This window comes from Ixodes scapularis, unplaced genomic scaffold (genome assembly GCF_016920785.2).
Source record: "Ixodes scapularis isolate PalLabHiFi unplaced genomic scaffold, ASM1692078v2 PGA_scaffold3__209_contigs__length_174095766, whole genome shotgun sequence".
In the NCBI taxonomy this organism is placed as follows: Eukaryota; Metazoa; Arthropoda; class Arachnida; order Ixodida; family Ixodidae; genus Ixodes; species Ixodes scapularis.
In genome coordinates, this window is record NW_024609868.1 from 36404373 (window position 1) to 36424299 (window position 19927).

At 46.5% G+C, this 19927-nt stretch overlaps 1 protein-coding gene across 1 annotated transcript in view; it reads right to left on the reverse strand.

The window, feature by feature from the left end:
- LOC8028181 (potassium channel subfamily T member 2) overlaps positions 1-19927 on the reverse strand; it is a 369599-nt gene that overhangs the window by 17738 nt on the left and 331934 nt on the right. Inside the window, exons 21-24 of the mRNA XM_040216176.3 lie at positions 15717-15851; positions 15390-15501; positions 2477-2578; positions 856-939 (exon numbers count right to left, since the gene is read on the reverse strand). Of these exons, the coding sequence (XP_040072110.2) occupies positions 856-939; positions 2477-2578; positions 15390-15501; positions 15717-15851 (433 nt within the window). The remainder of the gene's footprint in view (positions 1-855; positions 940-2476; positions 2579-15389; positions 15502-15716; positions 15852-19927) is intronic.

A 19927-nucleotide genomic window follows, 5' to 3' on the forward strand; every position in this document is an offset into this window, starting at 1 on the left:
TAAGGTATTAGGCACCTTATCAAAGGCTTTGGAGAAGTCTAGAAATATGCAATCTACTTTGGAGCAAACGTCAACGATAGAATGAAGGCCATGCGTGAATGATGCAAGTTGTGTTTCGTAAATATGTAAATTGTAAAAGTTGTACTTTTAAGTAAACAAGTTTCCCTTAAAAAAATAAAAGGGGCGGCTGTTTCTTTTATTTATCTCCTACCGGCATGCATATAGTCTGTTCAAGCTCGAGTGAAAGAGGTGATGGTTCCCTATACACATTTTCCACAAGGGCGCAGCCATATTGAATGTCGTCCCTTCTGGTATGCGTTAAAGCATCGTTTTGATCTCTCCACGTCGTTGGAAGGTGCCCACAACAAAACTCGTGATTGGCGCACATGCTTCTTTTGCCTCACCTATATTTTCTCGCATACTCCAGGTTGAAATGTCCCGCTATTTTCTTGTTTTGTCCCGCATACCAGATATGGAACCCACGCGACTGAGAACGAAAGGAAACGAACAACGTCTATATGGCATGGAAATTTGTTCACTCTTCACGCACTCTGTTTGTTTACCCTCGAAATATGCCCGCGTGCTTTTGTTTACCCCCCGACTTCAACGAATGACGACGTGCGCTTGGCTGCGTCGTCATCGCGCACTCCCTGTACGTTCTTTATGCTGCCTTTAGATAGGCGTCCCCCCCCCCCCCCCCCCCCCCCCCACCCCCCTTGCGTCCTAATGTGCCACAAACGACCTTTGGAACACTCGCTGACTGTATAACCTCGCTTAAGGTTAATTCATTTCTACACATGATGGTAAAACCTGTATATATATATATATATATATATACGTTAAAGTGTTACTCACCGACGACAGAAAGCCCGATCCGGGTGCTTGATCGACCCCCAGCAAAAGGCGTACGAAGGTGATCACGTAATCTTTAACGAAGGCCTAAGTAGAAAGACACGAGCAGTATCAGACAAGGCAGCGCAGTGTACGACCATACCTGAAAGTGAGCATACCATTGCGATAGAATTACCAGAGACAACGAGAATAGGAACGACCCTTTTAAAATGTCATTGACTGAGGTAGTACACACGTTCTAAGGATCTGCGCGTGGGTGCGTATGCTGTTTTTAACAGTGGGTAGATATTGCAACTCTTGGCGGAAGCTCGAATACAAAGTGTCTACCCCTCAAAAATTTAATATATTTTTTTTTAAATACAAAAATAAACTAAACATTTCCGAACTCTCAACTGCGCGGAAAGCCCAAAATGTAATGCTAGCAGTCCAAATCAGATGGTAAAGTTTCAAAACAAACCGTTATCTTGTTCGAACGTTAAAAGCGATTTTCTTAAATTTTCAATGGGAAAATGGCGACCGACGGAGCTCTCGAATACATGGTGCCCATTCAGCTCCACGTATTCGAAAGCCGCGTCGGCCGCCATTTTCAAATTTGAAAAGGTAAGAAAATCACTTATAACCTTCGAATAAGATAACGGTTTGTTCTGAGACTTTAGCATCTTATACGAGCCACTAGCGCTACATTCGGGTGGAGAATGAGCGTTTGGCAATGCTTAATTTATTAAAACAAAACACAAAACAAACTTGTGATTTTTTTTAGGGACACTTTGTAAATATTTTTATGCTTCAATCACCACTGAGCTTCAAGTAGTAACGACGATCAGTGCGAACGACGAAGCACATTTTGCAGGATGGACATGCCATTTCCCATTGCCATCGACAGCTCCAGAAAGGCAGGGCGTTGCAAGTCCTGAGCATCTTCGTATCGTTCTTTAGCAAATCTGGTTGTGGTATTAGTCGATAAGAACGCCAATGAACGAATCAAGAAGCATGAATCGTTATTATAATAAGCAACGCCCTGCATTCTCTTAAGATATCGATGACTATAGCTCACATGTAGATGTGAGGAAGGCAATGGGGCACATGGACTCAATGTCGACCGACCGGCTCACACAATTTTGGCGACAGATAAACCAAGTTTTTGCTGACATAACACGTTCTGACAAACAGGCGCTTCTCGCGACGGACAAATGCCCGGTGAGAGAGTGACACAGAAGTGCTTCTCACAACACATATATTTCAACACTGTACCGCATTTCTCGAGATATCCACGCGCTTCTCATGACACAGGCACATTTCTTGTGACCCACGCTGGCGTCCTTGTACCTCTTACGAACTTATTTCTCGTGACACCCACGCTTCTGGTGACACGCACAGTCGCGTTTCTCACGACATTCACCTTTTTATGACACGCACGTAGTTCTTACGGCACACACACATTTAGTGTGACACTCACCAGATTCGTACGACACACGCATTTCTTGTGACACGTACTTGTTACACAGGACACACGCGTGTGTCTCGTGACAGGGGTGTTTAAAAGCAAAGTAAACAAAAAACAAAACACGTTCCTAAAGAAAAAAAAAAAGCTTACCAAATTTGGGAAGAAAGAGCGTTCACTGACCTGGTAAAGCAGCGTGTCCAGCATACTAGCGCTGAAAACGTTGCCGGCCGCAAACGGGAGGCGGAACATGTAGGAAATGTGGGAACCGCGGTCCCTTTCCCTCTGGAGATGCGGAAGGGGAAAGGGGAAACGAGAAGAAAGGGGAAGGCAGTCTTAAACAAGAAACACGAGGATCTCGCGATCGGGAAGAACGGCCGTGCAGTGCGGTGCGGGACACTCAGCTACCTGGGTTGTGCACCTCGTACAATCGGCTCAGTTTTGACACCCCGCGTTAATGTGTCAGTGGCTATGCGGGAAGAAACTGATGGAGAGGAGGAGTTGAGAGCGCGCGGAGACGTTAGAACAACGAGTTCCGGTTGGAATGACTAGTGGGAAGACGTAAAGCTAGCTGCTTTTGTTTCCACTGCGCTGTTCGAACCTGTTCAAACGCGAACGCTAGACGCCGGAGGACGGAGCTCTTCCTCCTAACGCAGTTGGGTGCAGTGACATAGCCTCCTCTATACTCACAAAGCCTGGCAGTTTGACGACGGCGCCATAGAGTGCCCGGTCGCAGATTTGGAGCACGAGGATTTGGTAGCACAGAGCATCAAAGAGCCATTTTCGGGAAACCTGGACGTCAGCGCACAGCTACTGCAGCAGCGAGGACCCAAAACACTTTTTCGCTCGGAAGGAGTGTGTTTCGGCGTCTCGCCGCAAAGAACGCCAGTCACGTGGCTCTCCTCTTATCCGTCGTCTGCCGCTCCACCTTTTCCATTTCGGCGGCCGCTTCTCGTGGTGATCTGCCACGCTATGTCAGTATAGAGGAGGCCATGGCAGTAAAGACAAGGGCAGCTATAGCTTTAGGTCTACCCACTTATCATTCCAACCAGGTCAGTGTTCCGGTGTCCCCGCGCTCTCTCGTCTCCTCCGCTTTCTCAATTTCTACCCGCGCAGCTTCCTCGTTTAGACTAAAACAAACAAAATAAAATCACATTCATAATAATTATTTTGAAAATTTCGGTGTTTTGCCACAGATAATAATAAACAGCGTCACCCTCGAGTTGCTTCAGTGAAACCGAAAATTGAAAATAACCGAAGAAGAGTTCGCGTACACTGCCATTAAATTTGCACTTACAAATCCGGATGTGTCCTAAAATTAGCACTTTCACAAAGCAGCCTGTCTGTGCGTTTCTTCGGCCTGGTCCTACGCATTTTAGCGCTGTTCCCACCAAACAAGTATGCCCCACCAGCTATCCCAACTACATGCTTTGTTGCAGTTCATTTGTGTTACATTGAGGTACTACGTATTCGAATTATTTTAGAACTATCTATATACATCAGGCAGGAAAATTATACTGCTACCATAATGAGGAGACGAGCGTTTTAGATTGGACGTTTCTTATCCTGTGGGACGCTGCCACTTAAAGGTTACCAGAAACGAATACACTCCATACAATATGTATATATGCCCTGTAATCTTTGGCATCTCAAAATGGTAGCTAGAAAAGACACCTCAAGAAAAAGAGAATATTTCTAAACTCCGCTGCCTTGACATCATGTTATTTCGTTGACACAAGAGCGATTGCAGAGAATACGTTTGCGTCTCTATCGATAGGGCAAAACAAACGTTAACTATACACTTGGTGTTTTCAAAAATCACCAAAGCCCCTTAGAACACTATATTCATCTTCAAAGATGTACGTGAACAAAAATTAATAAAAAAGAAATACCTGTTTCGCAGACACCGAGTTTGGGTAGCATGACCTGGGATATTTCACGTCAAAGAAACAGCGCTTACTTCGTCTTCGAGTAAGGGGCCGAGCAGGCGTATGGCGCAAATGCAGAAGCCTAGATTAGAAACAGCTAAAGCGACGCTAATGATCTACGCCAGCAACGCAGCGATAGAAGCACAGCATACGCAGCATGTTACAATTAGAAGCGTCGCAATAAAAAAATAAGAAAACAAACTTTAAAAAAAGTAGGGTAAAGTAAAGCGCGCCAAGCTGACACATGCTTGGACGCCTAAGACAGAGCTAAATTAGGTTTAAAAAAAAAGACTCAATACAAACTGTTAGGGCTTAGAAATCTGTAAAATATCGACTGCGGTTTTAATTTAAGGCGAATGTTTCCGGTTTCAGGGCACACCAGATTAATGAAAGAAAAGATTTATTTCCTCAGTTGCTTTTTTAATCAATTAACAGCATTCCTAATGGCGCGATAAATCTCTCGATTGTTTCCGGCGATGTCTAGTAAAAAATAAAAATAAAAAAGCGGGCTTGCTTTCCTTTGTTAAGGATTTCTAGCAGGTGAATTTGTGCCTCATGGCAGCAAATGTAATTCAAGTTTCAAATAACAACTAATATATTTTAGATGAAAGGCGCGGACATGTTTTGTTGTGGTTTCGTTTTCTCTTCAAATCTAAAATGGCTTTTTTTGTTGTCACTTGTAAAACCATTAAAGTGTAATTTACGTCGAAACTGCGCTACCCCAGCGCATTCTGTGAATCTTGGTTCAAACATCATCACGAGATTTATTTTCTTTTGTCGTAGGTACGTTTAGGTTGTTTACGTTGAAGTGTTTTCAACGTGTTTTGTACCTCTCAGTTTTTAAAGAAACAATCGGGTATTTTATACAATATCACCGTACATTATATACTAATAATATAGAGATAATGTTATGTTGTAAGCGTCCAGCAGACTTTCACCGGCAACTCCGGTTAGTATGAATCTTTCGCACGCTAGTGCTTATCGTTGTTCGAACGGTTTTTCGAGACGAGGATTGTAGGCAGCGTGCTAATTAAAAAGCAACGGATACACAAGGCAGTCACGACCTTTTCAGTTGATGTTGAAGACGCGTACGATTCTGTTCCGCACGAAGGTTTACTGAACGCTGTGTGGAACAAGATCAATGAGTCTGGGGAGGTGTTGTTTCAGAAATCTGTAGGTATCAGTAGTCAAAAGATTTTAGAGCTTTTAGAATTTTATTCAGGCTCTACTGCCGTTAGCATCAGTGCGCAGTTTTCTGTACTAAACTCTGGTGTTTGTATTGGTTCGTGCGTCACCCCTGTTTTATGTAACATCTCTTTTAACATCGTTGGACAAGCGGATTTCTGAAGGTCTAGTAGAATTACATATTTTCACGAATTACAACTGATACGGCTATAATAACTGAAGAAACTAAACGTTTACTGGGGTGAACTAGTGCCGAAAAATAAAAAGGGATCACAAGAAAACAGTGCGTCGCGGGCGTCGAAGTCGGCGTGACAGCAGAGTCGAGCGCTGGGGCGAAACTGGCTCCGGCTTGCCACGCGGAGCCCCTTTTGTACACGCGTGAGCTTCTGGAACAATCGGCGTAGAAGGTTCGGCGTGTCGAACACTCAAACCTCAAATCAGCAACGCGGTTCTCGACTTTACTCGAGCATTACGTTATAGTCCACAAAAATGCGTCTTCGCGGCTAGAAATCGAACCCTGGCTTTCTGCGCGGAAGGCACGCGCGATAACCGTTAGGCCACGAGCGCGCTGCCTGCTTGGCCACCTGCGCCGCGCGGCATTAATTCCCCCCTTAAAAAGAGCATCGCCCCGATGAAACGCAAAACAAAACAAAGCAGATAAAAAGAAACGGCGAACTAAGGAGCCTTTTGGCACAGATAAGGTCCACAGTCCTATCGAGCGTAGTACGGCTTCAGACGAACGACGTGGACGACTTCAGGTCGTGGTGGACAGCGCGATGATGTCCTTGCTCCGTCAAGCATCACCTCGTAGTTCAGCTCCCCGAGGCGACGAAGTACCTTGTATGGTCTAAAGTATCGTTGCAGCAATTTCTCACTGAGGCCGCGGCGACGGATGAGCGTCCACACCCACACCCTGTCTCCGGGCTGGAAGTGGACTTCCCTGCGACGAAGGTTGTAGCGGCCGGCGTCGACGCGTTGCTGGTCTTGAATCAGGAGTCGGGCGAGCTGGCGAACTTATTCGGCCTGTTGAGCAACCACCTGGGCGTCGTCGCTCCCACTGTCAGCTGGCTCATGGGGCAGCATCGCGTCCAGCATGGTCGTTACTTTTCGACCATGTAGCAGCTGGAAGGGTGTGAATCCAGTGGTCTCTTGAACCGCCGTATTGTAGGCGAACGTGGCGTAGGGCAACCCCTCGTCCCACATCTTGTGCTCTACGTCGACGTACATAGAGATCACGAAGGCGCTTGTCGTGTTGAGTCGCTCCGTCAGCCCGTTGGTCTGCCGGTGGTACGCAGTTGTACGACGATGGCTGAAGTGACTGAGTCGGAGGATTTCTTGGGTCAGCTGTGCCATGAACGATGATCCGCGATCTGTAATAAGAACTTCTGGAACGCCGTGCCGGAGGACGATGGACTCTGTGAAAAACTTGGCAACTTCCACAGCAGTCCCTGAAGGAAGGGCTTTCGTTTCGGCGTACCGAGTGAGATAATCTGTGGCGACGATCATCAAGCGGTTCCCCGACGTAGACGGCGGAAAAGGGCCAAGTAGATACATTCCGACCTGCTGGAAGGGTGCAGTTAGAGGAGAAATTGGCTGCCGGAGTCCGGCCGGCCTCGTCAGAGGTTTCTTGCGTCGCTGGCACTCGTGGCATGATCGTGTGTATAGGTGGACGATCTTGGGGAGCTTGGGCCAGTAATACTTTTCACGAATACGGGCCAGTGTCCGGCTGTAACCAAGGTGTCCGGACGTCGCGTCGTCGTGGCAGGCTTGGAAGATCTCCTCTCGAAGGTCAGTCGGGATTAATAGGCATGCCACGACAAGTTGTTGTCTCTGAAGTTCTCTCTGTAGTGTACACCTTGTCGCATGACGAAGGTCGACAGGGCTCGTGAGAAAACACATGGCATGGTACTCCCGCGCCCTTTCAGGCGCTCTATTAGTGCTCGCAGCTCAGGATCGTCTCGTTGACGTCGTGCCATGTCGTCGGTGTTCACTGCGCCTAGAAAGCACTCGTCTTCATCGTCGTCGCTGCTGCCGGAAGGTGTTTTGACGGGCGCTCGAGACAGGCAGTCGGTGTCGCGGTGCTTGCGACCTGACTTGTAGACCACAGTCATGTTGAACTCTTGTAGTCGGAGACTTCATCGAGCGAGGCGCCCTGAAGCCGTTCTTGAGGTTGGCAAGCCATCAGAGCGAGTGGTGGTCCGTGACTACGCGGAACGGGCTTCCGTACACGTACGGACGAAACTTTGTGATTGCCCAGACGACCGCAAGGCACACTTTATCAATAAACTGGTGAAGGCGAGCGGGTTGAACATGAATACATCAAATTGAAAGAATAAAACACAGAGGACAAGCACAGAGGACAAGCACAGGTGGTTGTCCTGTGCTTGTCCTCTGTGTTTTATTCTTTCAATTTTATGCAGACTTTATCAGTCGAGGAGTAATTTTCCTCCGGCTTGGATAGTGGCCGACTTGCGTAGGCAATGACTTGCTCGGTGCCTTCTTGTAGTTGAACCAGTACCGCACCAAGTCCTGCGTTACTTGCGTCCATGTGAATCGGTTTCCGCATCCTGATCGAAATGACCAAGAACAGGAAGAGTCTGGAGTCGTCACTTCAGCTCGTCGAATGCCTGCTGCTGCTCATTCGGCCCACTCGAACTTCTCGGCGTCCTTCGTGAGATTCGTAAGTGGTGCGGAAATCCTTGCGAAATCCCGAACGAAGCGTCGATAATAGGCACAAAGTCCAAGGAATCTTCGCACGGCCTTCTTATCTGTCGGCGCTGGAAATGCCGCGACGGCGCGAGTCTTCTCGGGGTCTGGGCGGACGCCTTCGTTACTAACCATGTGGCCAAGGAACTTCAGTTCGTCATAGGCGAACCGGCACTTTGACGGCTTGAGTGTGAGTCCGGCGGTCTGAATGGCTTGAAGAACAGCTCGGAGTCGTCTCAAGTGCTCGTCGAAGTCAGCTGAAAATACTACGACGTCGTCAAGGTAGACGAGACAACTCTGCCACTTCAGCCCTGCCAGTACGGTGTCCATGACACGCTGGAAAGTTGCTGGCGCCGTGCATAGTCCAAAAGCCATCACTTTGAACTCGTACAGTCCATCTGGCGTGACGAAAGCTGTCTTTCTCGGTCCCGTTCGCTGACTTCGATCTGCCAGTAGCCGCTCTTCAGGTCCATCGATGAAAAATATTGAGAGTGGCGCAGCCGGTCTAGCGTGTCGTCTGTGCGGGGGAGTGGGTAGACGTCTTTCTTCGTCACTGCCTTCAGCTGTCGGCAGTCCACGCAAAACCGAAGCGTTCCGTCCTTCTTAACCAGTACGAACAGAGAGGCCCAAGGACTGCTGGAAGGCTGGATTATGTCGTCGTTCAGCATTTCTCGCACTTGCTCCTGTATGACCTCTCTTTATTTTACTGAGACTCGGTATTGTGATCGATGCACAGGGAGCGCGTCGTCCTCGGTAACAATGCGATGCTTCGCAATGGTGGTTTGGCGCACCTTTGAAGACGTCGCAAAGGAGTCGCTGTTTCGGCGAGGAGGTCACTCAGCTGCTGTCGTTTTAGGCCCGGAAGCTTGGGGTCAATGTCGAGCTTGCCTGGCGACGTAAAAACTTGCTGAGGCGGCGATGATTCTTCAGCAATCGAGGCGACTTCGGCGGAGTTTCGCAGTTTCTCGACATGGCCCACAGCTATACCTCTAGTGAGGTGTTGCGTTTCTTTTCAGAAATTCATCATGAGGACCACAGTGCGCCCATCCTGAAGTTCAGCTACTCCTCTTGCGACGCCTATTCCTCTTCCCAGGAGCAATTGAAGGTTACTTTCCAGAAGAACTTCGCCGCGGGTAGCTGCATCGGTCACGACGGGTACGACAGCACTTGATCGCGGCGGCTGGTTCACGTGGTCGGCAGCGACTCGGTCGGCGGCTGACACAGTTTGGAGTTTTTCTGAAGGCGGAACAGGTGTCCGCAGCGCCAATCTGTTTTCTCCAAGGTCGATGACGGAGCCGTATTCACACAGAAAGTTCATGCCGAAAATGACGTCTCTGGAACAGTCTTGCAGAATGACGAACTTCACGGGACACGTCTCGCCGCGAATTTCGACTCGAGCGGTGCACCTTCCGACCGGCGTGATGAGGTGTCCTCCGGCGGTTCGTATCTGCGGTCCATTCCACGGCGTCGTGACTTTTCGAAGGCGGCGAGAGATCCTCCCACTCAATACTGAGTAGTCTGCTCCGGTGTTAACGAGTGCCGATGCGTCGTGGCCGTCGATAACAACGTTTAAGTTGTTGGGCACCGTTGCCGGAGCGTCGTTGCGAGGCGTGGGTGTCGGGAGAGTGGGAGCGCTCCGGCGTTCATGGAGGCTCTTTACGTCGTCCGTCCACGGCAGCTTCACCTCCGGGAGTTGCGGCGCTTAGTTTTTCCGGCGGGACAAGCGCGACAGGCTCTCACGACGGGGTCGGTGCATCGGCGAAGCTGGACGTCGTGGTGACGGCGATCGGGACCCGCGGCTTGGTGCAAGCGGGGGAGACTGGGGTCACCGAAGGTACTCTTCTATCTCCTGTGGTCGCTCACCATAGCGTGGGCGTGGGTCGTTCGGGTGGAAGCCGCGCAGACCCATTTGCCGGTAGGGGCAACGGCGGTAGATGTGGTCGGCTTCCCCGCAGTGTTAGTACAACGGGCGTCGATCGGCCGTCCTCCACACGTCGGTCTTCCTCGGCAAGGGTCGCTCCGGGCGGACGTACTGCACTTGTCCTTCCTGGCGTCGAGGATACTGCGGCATCGGAGGGTCTCGTCGGGGTGGTGTCGTGACCTGGTGGTTAGCTTGCGGCGGTCGTCAGGCCATGGCGGCGTACGTCATCGTCGGCTCTTCAAATGCGTCCACGGTGACGGGAGCTTCTGGCTGGAAGGCTTGCTGAAACTCTTCTTGGACGACCTCGGCGATGGAGATTGAGGCCGAGCGCTCAGCAGTCGGCAAAACCTTCTTAAGCTACTCCTTTGCGACGTCACGGATGATGTCGCGAAGGCCGGGGATGCTAGGGCTGATGTTGTAGCCCGATGCAGAAGCAGCACCGACGCTCGAGTGTCGATGGTAGTGGCTTGCTCTCGCGAGGAGGGCACGTTCCATATTCGTGGCCTCCGTGACGAAATCTTCGACGGTGGATGAGGGGTTGCGAACAAGACCATCGAAGATGTCATCCTTCACACCTCGCATCAGGATCCGCAACTTTTTTTCGTCGGTGGCTTGAGGGTCGGCGCGAGCGACCAGGCGCGGAACATCCTCGACGAAACTGGTGATAGTCTCGTTTGTGCCCTGGGTCCTCATTCGAAGACGGTCCTCGGCCCTCTCCCGTCGATATTGGTTGGTGAATGTTTGTCTTAGCGCATCCTTGCAGGAGCTCCACGAGACCAAGGAAGTCTCGCGATTCTCGAACCAGTGCCTGGCCGTCCCTTCGAGCGCGAGGTAAAGATTCTGCAGGCTCTGTTCGTCCGTGCATCGGTTGTCCTGGGCCACTCGCTCGTGCTGCGGTAGCCAGTCTTCGATGTCCTCATAAAGCTCACCATGGAAGGACGTGGGCGTACGGGCAGTGACGGGTAGGACAACGACGGGTGGAGTGGTCATCGTCGCGGCCTTTTTGCTTGGTTTCTGTGGCAGGGGTCCGAGTTCCGGGGGTAGGCTTTGGTTACGGCGACTTGACCGGGCCTTGGTCTGGTCTTCTGCGAAGGGTAGCCCTTGGGGCTGAGCACGTCACTTGGCCGGGATATCTTTGTAGGTGTACACTTCACGGGCATTTTGGTGGAGGTGCGTTACCCCGCACCTCCACCAAAATGTCACGAATGACAAGTGATGAGGCTATAATAACTGAAGAAACTAAACGTTTAATGGGGCGAACTTGTGCCCAAAAATAAAAAGGGATCAGAAAAAAACAGAGCATCGCGGGCGTTGAAGTCGGCGTGACAGCAGAGTCGAACGCAGGGGCGAAACTGGCTCCGGCTTGCCACGCGGAGCCTCTTTTGTACACGCGTGGGCTTCTGGAACAATCGGCGTGTAAGATTCGTGTGTCAAACATTCTAACCTCGAATCAGCAACACGGTTCTCAAATTTACCCGAACATTACGGTAGAGTCAACAAAAATGCGTCTTCGCGGCCAGGAATCGAACCCTGGCCGCGAAGGCACGCGCGATAACTGTTAGGCCACGAGCGTGCTGCCTGCTTGGCCACCTGCGCGCGCGGCAATATAGTAAAGACGCTTAGGTATGTTACGATTTCCTTGTAATTTTAAATACGGATTTTAATTTAAATGAAGTTGTTGCGAAAGTTGTCAAAGCCTCCACAGAGGCATCAGGAGGTCTGAAGTTCACTTGGGAGATGCGAGATGACAAGCGCATCCAATATTTAGATCTTATAACCAATTTTTCTGGAGACTAATTTTGTTGGATGTATAAACCGCGGTCAAAGAAAAGCCTAGTTTTGTTTGACATTGCTCAGTCTAGGCTCATTAAGCTGGGAATCGCTATAACCTGCCCTCAGGCAGCATTCGCAAAAAGTTGAAATCACCAGATATCGACTAGCTTTGATATACAAAGAAAGCGGCTACGGAATGCAGGGTTCCCTTCATAGCTGATTTCTAGTGTCTGTAAAAGGCTGCTTCGAAAAACCAAACAAAACAGTCGACAAAACAGTAGTATCAGAAAAAAAAATAAAAAAAGAGTACACGTCATTTTGTATTTGCACCGAGTTTTACACAACATAAAAAAAAGATTGCCGGCAGATACAACGTTAGCATAGTATTTTCTGCGCCCTGCAAACTGTTTAAGATATGACCGATCATGACTAGAAAAAAAAATTCTGTGCTCCAAAAAGCGTGTAGGCCATTATACTGACTGTGTCACTAACGTCATCTATGAAATACCGTTCAGTTGCTGGAAAGTTTATATGGGACAAACGGGACGCTGTTTCAATGACAGGGCAAGAGAACACAAACTATCTGTCTGACCATAGTAAGCGTTGTGGCTGCAAACCGCTCTTAGAGTCAACAACGTTCTTCAAAAAAGCTACAGAAAAAAACAGAGCGGGATATTATATGTGCTTTCTTTATTAAAAAGAAGAATGACAAGTGCGTCGGCGCGCCATCTGTTAGCCGACTAGATAAAGAAGTGACTTATCTAGATAGGTGTCTGTAAAGTGTTTACTGGCTGCTGGACGTTTTCTTGATATGCAAAGGGCAGATGAGTTGTGCATATAAGTGTTGAACGGTCTTGCAATAAATCAGTTGAGAGTACCGCCTGTCCCTGTCGTTTGTGTTATCTCCTGTCGTCCCTGTCCTGTTTGCGCTTTTAAACCTTATACCTAACCAACAAATACTAGTTTTCCTTGACACTTAATAGAATAGAACAGCCCTCTTTGTCGACAACTTGCAATGTAAAGGTGCAGTGCAAAGCAGCAAGGTGCAACCTAGGAACAGGCATGCAGCAGCTACCGGTGCCTTCCATTCGCCCGATGGGTCGCCTGGTATTAAAACAAAAAAGATAGGTTGGGCCAGATCGAGATTTGAATATGTAGTAAGGCGCTGCTCTGTAAAATCCACAAAGCAAGCCCATTCTTCACCAGCATGTAAAGGTGCTGGTACCATTGAGTCTATTGCAACACAAGAACTGCAAAACAAGCTTCGTCCACAGAAAAATAACAACAATTATACAGAACGTTTACTACGTCGAGGAGCATCGGGCATTGGGCGGAGTTCCGTTTTTTTTAAGCACAAATTTATATATATATATATATATATATATATATATATATATATATATATATATATATATATATTCTCTTTAAGGGCGCTAGAAAGGTTTGCTTCTCCTGTGACGTCAGAAGAGTTTGAATTGAGTCCCCAAGTGACGCCATAACCTTTTTTTGGAAATTTGGGAGTCAGGCAGTTTTATATGACTTAGCTTGCAACAGACCATACGTAGTAAGTGATAGTCTAGATAATTGAGCAATAATGTTTCTGCTGTGCCAATTTTGTTTGAACTATCCGCAAAGTATCGTCAATTGTTGGTGCCTTATCTACTTTTCTGCCACATTCAAAGTGTGCGCGAAAGAAACAAAGAGGACGAGAAAGAAAAAGTGAAAGAAAAAATAAGTTAAGCATTGTGTATTTTTTTTTACATATAGGCTGCCCATTTGTTACTTCCCAAAGCTCTAATACGGCAATGCTCGATGTCGTAGGTGTCAGAGTGGTGAAGAATTGGACGAAACGGAAGGGGGAAGTGGCAACATCTTATCCATACCCCCGCGTTTGTCTTTTTAGCTCACTTTGAAAAATCAGCTTACTGTAACTTGTTACTTAGACACGCGTGGCAGGAGTTGGCCACGCGTTTCTGTCTAAATGTCCTTGTTACTTCTAGTTTCTATTCTTGGCTGATTTTACCGCTGGCACCAGTTTTCCCAAAGCTATTGTTGTCTTCCTCATATACGATCCTCAATTATCGTATTTTAAGAAGCCCAGCTCGTTTTTCATTTCCGCGTAAAGTTCAGAAACAAGAAAAAAGACACAACAAGGATTCGTTATCGAAGAGACAAAAGTCGTCATAGTTTGCCCCACGCTCAGTCGTTCTTAGAAGCGAACGACTATGACGTCAGGCAGCTACTGTATCTAGAACGTGTCCCCGACTTGTGTGTTTAACGTCCAATATCACCCATGTAACGAAATGTCCCCCCAAAGACCAAGAAATACGCCACAAAAGCCGACGAGAAACGCTCAGAAATACTCTCGATCATAGTGGTTGTTTGTAGAAGTGCCCTCGGGGAAGGCGAGTGGACGCAAATAACGCTGTGATTGCTGCACCGCTACCCGTGGCTGCTAGACTGTCCGTAGACTGGCAGTTAAAAAGCGAGTGAACTCTAAGAAAACGTCCGTGATTTAAGTTTTCTGCTCAAGACTGCGGCAGCCAATCATGGAAAACGATAGAAGGATTCCGGCTTAGATCAGAAACAAACGAGATGTGCTCCCTTTACCCCTCCCCCCCCCCCCCCCCCCCCCCTCCCCGCTCTCGTGGCCCGCCGCGACCTCCCTCCGCCCTTGTGACGCTACCGGTGCGCAGACACAGTAAACAAGTGAGACGCCAGGCCCATTGCGCCCGCGTCCATCGACTATTTTTTAAGTATTCGTATTGCATTTTAAGCTTTATTATTCGCTGGGTCATTCATGTGTTTACCGTGATTGGCCGTCTTCGTGTCCTGTAGGAAAGTGAATCAACCAACTTTTTGTATAGAGCGAATTGCTGCGGTAAAGCGGGCGTCTGACGTATTTACCTTCGCCAGGATCGAAACGATCACACTCTAAAAAATGTTTGTGCGTCTAGTTTCACGCAAAAAACTCGGAGAATCAGTCACCGCAACTTACGGAGGCAGCTCAGCGAATGACAATGCCGAAACATATGTTTAGACCGAAAGACGCAGTCTGAGTTGTGACATTAAGCAATGCAAAACGTCACGCTTGCATTGCTTAATGTCACAACTTAGACTGCGTTTTTTGGTCTAAACATATGTTTCGGCATTGTTATTCGCTGAGCTGCCTCCGTAAGTTGCGGTCGTTGGCTCTCCGAGTGTTGTGCGGGAAAGCAGACTCACGGGCTTTTTTTTAGAGTGCAGTATTCTTGAATCGTGACGCCACCAGGCAGATTTTGAGTGGATAACATAAAAAAGCAGTAATAAACACACAAGGCGCAGACGCGCGTTCCAGGCACTTTGATGTAATAAATTAATTTGGCAGCTGTCAGGTTTGTTTTGCATTATAATAATAACGTACTAAAATACTAAGAGAGAGCTGAGAGCTGAAGGACATCTTGCTCTATCTTAAGAGCGAGCGAGCTGGAGATTATAAAGAATTTGAATTCGAACGGGGCAGACTAGTCGCGGCGAATGGAAGGCGCCGGGCTCGTAAGGGTGTTTGGCGAAAGCAAGCCGTTACCTGGTTGAGCAGGCTCACCTTCTCCATCTTGGAAAGGTGGAGAGCGTACGTGTCGAAGGCCCGGAACTGCATGAAGCGCATGTTGCTGCTCTGGCCCAGCTCCGTGATGATGCGCACGCTCGGGAAGAATCTAGGACGGGCAAACAAAATTTCCGCTACCTCGATCATGCCGACAAAAGCCCGGGAGCACAGAACGCGCTATGAACGAGCTGGGCACGTGCACGTGTGACATCATGGTGATGTAATGATTTCGCGTTTGGGAACGGCGGCCGCCCCCCCCCCCCCCCCCCCCCCCCCCCGCCTCCGCTTGGATCCGGCCCTGGTTGTTGCTGCCCGCGCGCTTACTTGAACATGGTCTGTACTGCAACGATGGTGTTGCAGTCTGCGAGGTAGTCTTCCTCGGCAGAGTTGGAGGACTCCTTGTTGACGACCACTACGCTGTCTGCCAAGTTGATGCCCGCTCGCAGCAGGTCGTCCAGGCTGCGCCATATAATGATACGCCTCAGATTCGATAATATAAACAGGCACGCACGTGTGCGGCCGCCAAAGACATGTTGAGTTATTGATAGAACGGTAAATGTCACTCAGAAAGCCAGAGCTCCCCATCTTTGTTGGGAAGATAAAAGAAGATCGCTGCTCTCAAGAATACGTTATCGTTGTTGAATATTGAGCTGCTGTATACGCGACGAAAGTTGTCTGGCTGAAAATATTCTACTCCCCTACGAACAAGCAGACTGGAATTGGTCCTTCCTCGTATTTGCAGTCCTCCCCCCCTCCAAGCGCTCCGTCAAAACAAACGACTCGCCAGAAATGCGGGCCTTTCGATCGACTTTTAATGTGTTTAAATGTTTTGTTTTTCTACAGCAAGTTTTGTAACCCGAACCAAGTATCGTACGAGATTTTTTCAATGTTCAATGGTTGACCAATCTTCTGTTACATACTCTTCCTAATTGAACTTATGGATAGTCTTCATGATTAATGCGTGTCTCTTATTAAAAGGACGTTCCTATAGCGTTCCACACGATTATTGATTGCATGGTGTTATGGTACTGCAATGTAGTTTCTACTTTTTTTTTTGCGTTTTAGCAGTGTTGGAATTAGAGAGTATGGCTATGGTTAAATTTGTGTATTGACGTAATTCTTCGTCACTTTTTGCATTTTTTTTTTGTTTCGAGGCTTGAGGGTCAGTATTTTTGCGTGTGGACATTTTTTTTTTACAAATTATTTATTTATTTAAAATATTTTTGAATAGGATTTGTCTCCGTTTTTGGCATATCTATTTATCAGCACTATTCTAACAAAATTGTTCTTCTTGCTTATTGTTATCGACCCTCCATACTTAGGCCTATGACGGCTTGCAGTACATTTTAAATAAATAAAACGAATGAAGTCTATGTGACGCCTAACCGCTGGCGCTGGAGCCATTGCAACTTGGAGAAAGCGCTTGCCGATTGAATTACAGGCTTTCTCAATCTACCGTAACACGAACGATAATGCTGAAGCCGTCTACTACGCCTAATAAGGCCGTTCAATAGTTTGTGTTTTGTGAAAAGTCTAAAAGAAAAAAAAAGGAGCTGAACTTAAATTGGACGAATTTTCATGGCTATCTGGATAGAACGAGAAGAAAACGAGAAAATCTGTGTCTCACTTAATATCCGCACCACTCGCCTATGTATTTAACGCCGTTTTAAGCGAAGGAATTTTTCCAGACAGAATGAAAATAGCTAGGGATGGCGTTTTGCATAAAGGATGAGCGATAAACAACTTGGGTAATTCCCGACCTACAACGGTCTCACCTATGTTTTCTACACTTTTGGAAAACGCTTATATTCACGAGACTCAGTCACTTTCTTAGTGCAAATAATTTAATTGCAAGTCAACAAATAGGTCTCAAAAGAACAAATGAACGGAAATGGCTTTGTTGCATGTAAAAAAATGAAATTGTTAATAATATAAAAAAAACGTTTTTCACAGTCAGTGTTCTTAGATTTAAGCATGGCATTTGATTTCCTAAAGGACGATATTCTGTTAACAAAATTTCCAATGTATGGAATCAGAGGCACTGCATTGACACTGATTCGTAGTTACTTATCAACACGTGCTCAATATACGTTCATAAATGGCATGCGTTCTCAGCTTGAAACAATTACTTACAATATACCACAAGGAACTATTCTTGGTCAATTGTTATTTCTATTGTATATCCCATACAAAAATGTCCTATGGTCAGCTAAAGAAAATTCTTTGCATGGTCGGCTTTAGCTATTTGGCCCAATTAACTAAAGAACTCTCTATGGCTGCCTTTATCATTTTTATGGTCACCTTTATGGGCCTCTTTAGCTTTGTTTATGACCCTATCGCTTCCAGCCATAGCGCCCTTTAGCTTTTCTAATGGTTGGCTAAAGACATTTCAATGGCTTACCCTATGGCTCTCTTTAGCCAGCAAACTCTAAAAACAATTTTGCTTCAAGTTTCCCCGACTTGTGAACGCTACATGGTAGGTTTACATACACCTCTGAACACACAGAATGCACAGAACACAAGCAGAACACTACTCCGCACAACAGCAATAACGCAGCGACACCGCACCCCCACCCTTTTCTTGATATCCTATGTTCGCACTAGCTGTATATATGGCAGTCGAATTTTAGAATCCGACTTTGCCGGTGACCCATCATTTGTCGCAAAGACACGGAGAGCTGGAGCAAATATTGCTCGTACTGAATGCATTATTTGAATTGCCTCTTGGATTAGCCCCCATCTCTTAATTCAGCACCCTGTGCAAAGAAAATGTAGATCATTAGGCTATTTAACTAAACCCTATTAATTATCTCTTTTAATAAGTTTGATGAATCGTGTTGACAATGAAGTGTTGAAATGCAGTACACTGGTGGTGAACATTGCAATCAAGCTATTGCTTAATTGCAGTGTAATCTATTTTCAGTTTTGGTGGGATAATAATTAATTTTAATTGTTGCACAAGTATTTCAATGGACTTTTCAAGCAAACAATATTACTGGTTTTCAAGACTCGTTGCAACAGCAGCGAACATAATTTGGGTCCTGCTTTGTCACCGGTATTACATAAATTTAGTATTGCTTTAATTTTCTAACCTGGAACGTTTTTCCTATAGAAAGGAAGTGCTGGGAGTGATAAAGATAATGACTGGTATCACCGCAGACGACTACAATGAGACAGCTAGTCTCCGGTGATATAATGCGACCGCTTAAAAACATCAAGTTGCCCAAGTCAGAAAGTTCAAAAGCCCGTGTTGACAGTGTTAGTAGATCGTTTAGCAGACCGACGCTGCCGCCACGAGCACGGTGGAGGAATTTTCAGACTCGTTGCCATAAAAGTTTTATTGGACGGGTAAAGAAAATTTATTTGTTTCCAGTTTTTAGACTCGGCGCCATAAAACTTTTCTATAGGCGGGTAAACAAGATTTATTGCTTCGCAGTCTTTAGACTCCATAGAATTTTCTATAAGCGGATAAAGAAAATTTATTGGTTCCCAGTTTTTAGGCACAGGACCACAGGTTTTCCTATAGCTGGCTGTAGCTGTATTTATGGATTTCTGTGGCCGACCATAGAAGACCGTAGGGGGTGATAGCTTGCCATAGAATTTTCCATAGACGACCATAGACCATTTTTGTATAGGATAAATAACAACGTAAATCAGCGAAATACACAATATATTATTTGGTACGCAAATGAGACGAATAATTTTTTTATTCAAACTTAATGAAGATAGAAACTATGTCAAACACGTGGTTAAATAACTTATCACTATGGTTACAGTCCAACAAACTTCAGTTGAACACTGGCAAGACAAAATATATTATTATAAGCCTAAAATAAACCTATTAACTATCAAATAAACGTACAATTTAAAAACACAATTATAGAGAACATTAGGTGGCATACATTTCTTGGTATTTGTTTCGATGAAAGTTTAACTTGGTCTAGACACGTGAAACACCTTCGTTCAAAGATTTCCCAATCTATCGGCACTTTGCGTAGAGTTAGGCTGCTCCTGCCTTGTTGGGTAAAATGCCAGTTATATTATGCATTGTTACGCTCCCATCTTAACTAATGTTTATTAATTTTGGGTACGACAACAGCAACTAAACTTGACAAGTTTCTAATCCTGCAGAAGAAAGCTATTCAGTGCATAGGTAATCTAGATAGTTACGCCATACTGTTGCTCCTTTTCTGAAATACAATATTCTTTCAATCCAACAACATTATTACTTGAGAGTGGCTCTAGAAATTTACACCAAATGTCAAAAACAGCGAGTCTCTATTTCTAGAAAATTACCCACAAAAAACCACAACCTATAACTTGCGTCATGAAAAATATGTTCAAGAAAAAATTCGCACAAATTATGGGTCTCAACTTTTGAGTTACAGAATTCCTAAATTTTTAAATAGATTCCCAGAAACGGTAGATATTATTACCAACTGTCAATCGCCTCGAAATTAAAAAAAAGAATAAGGCTTTGCATATTAGGTCCTCAGCAATAATACGTCTCCCACCATAATCCTTCTAATCCTTCC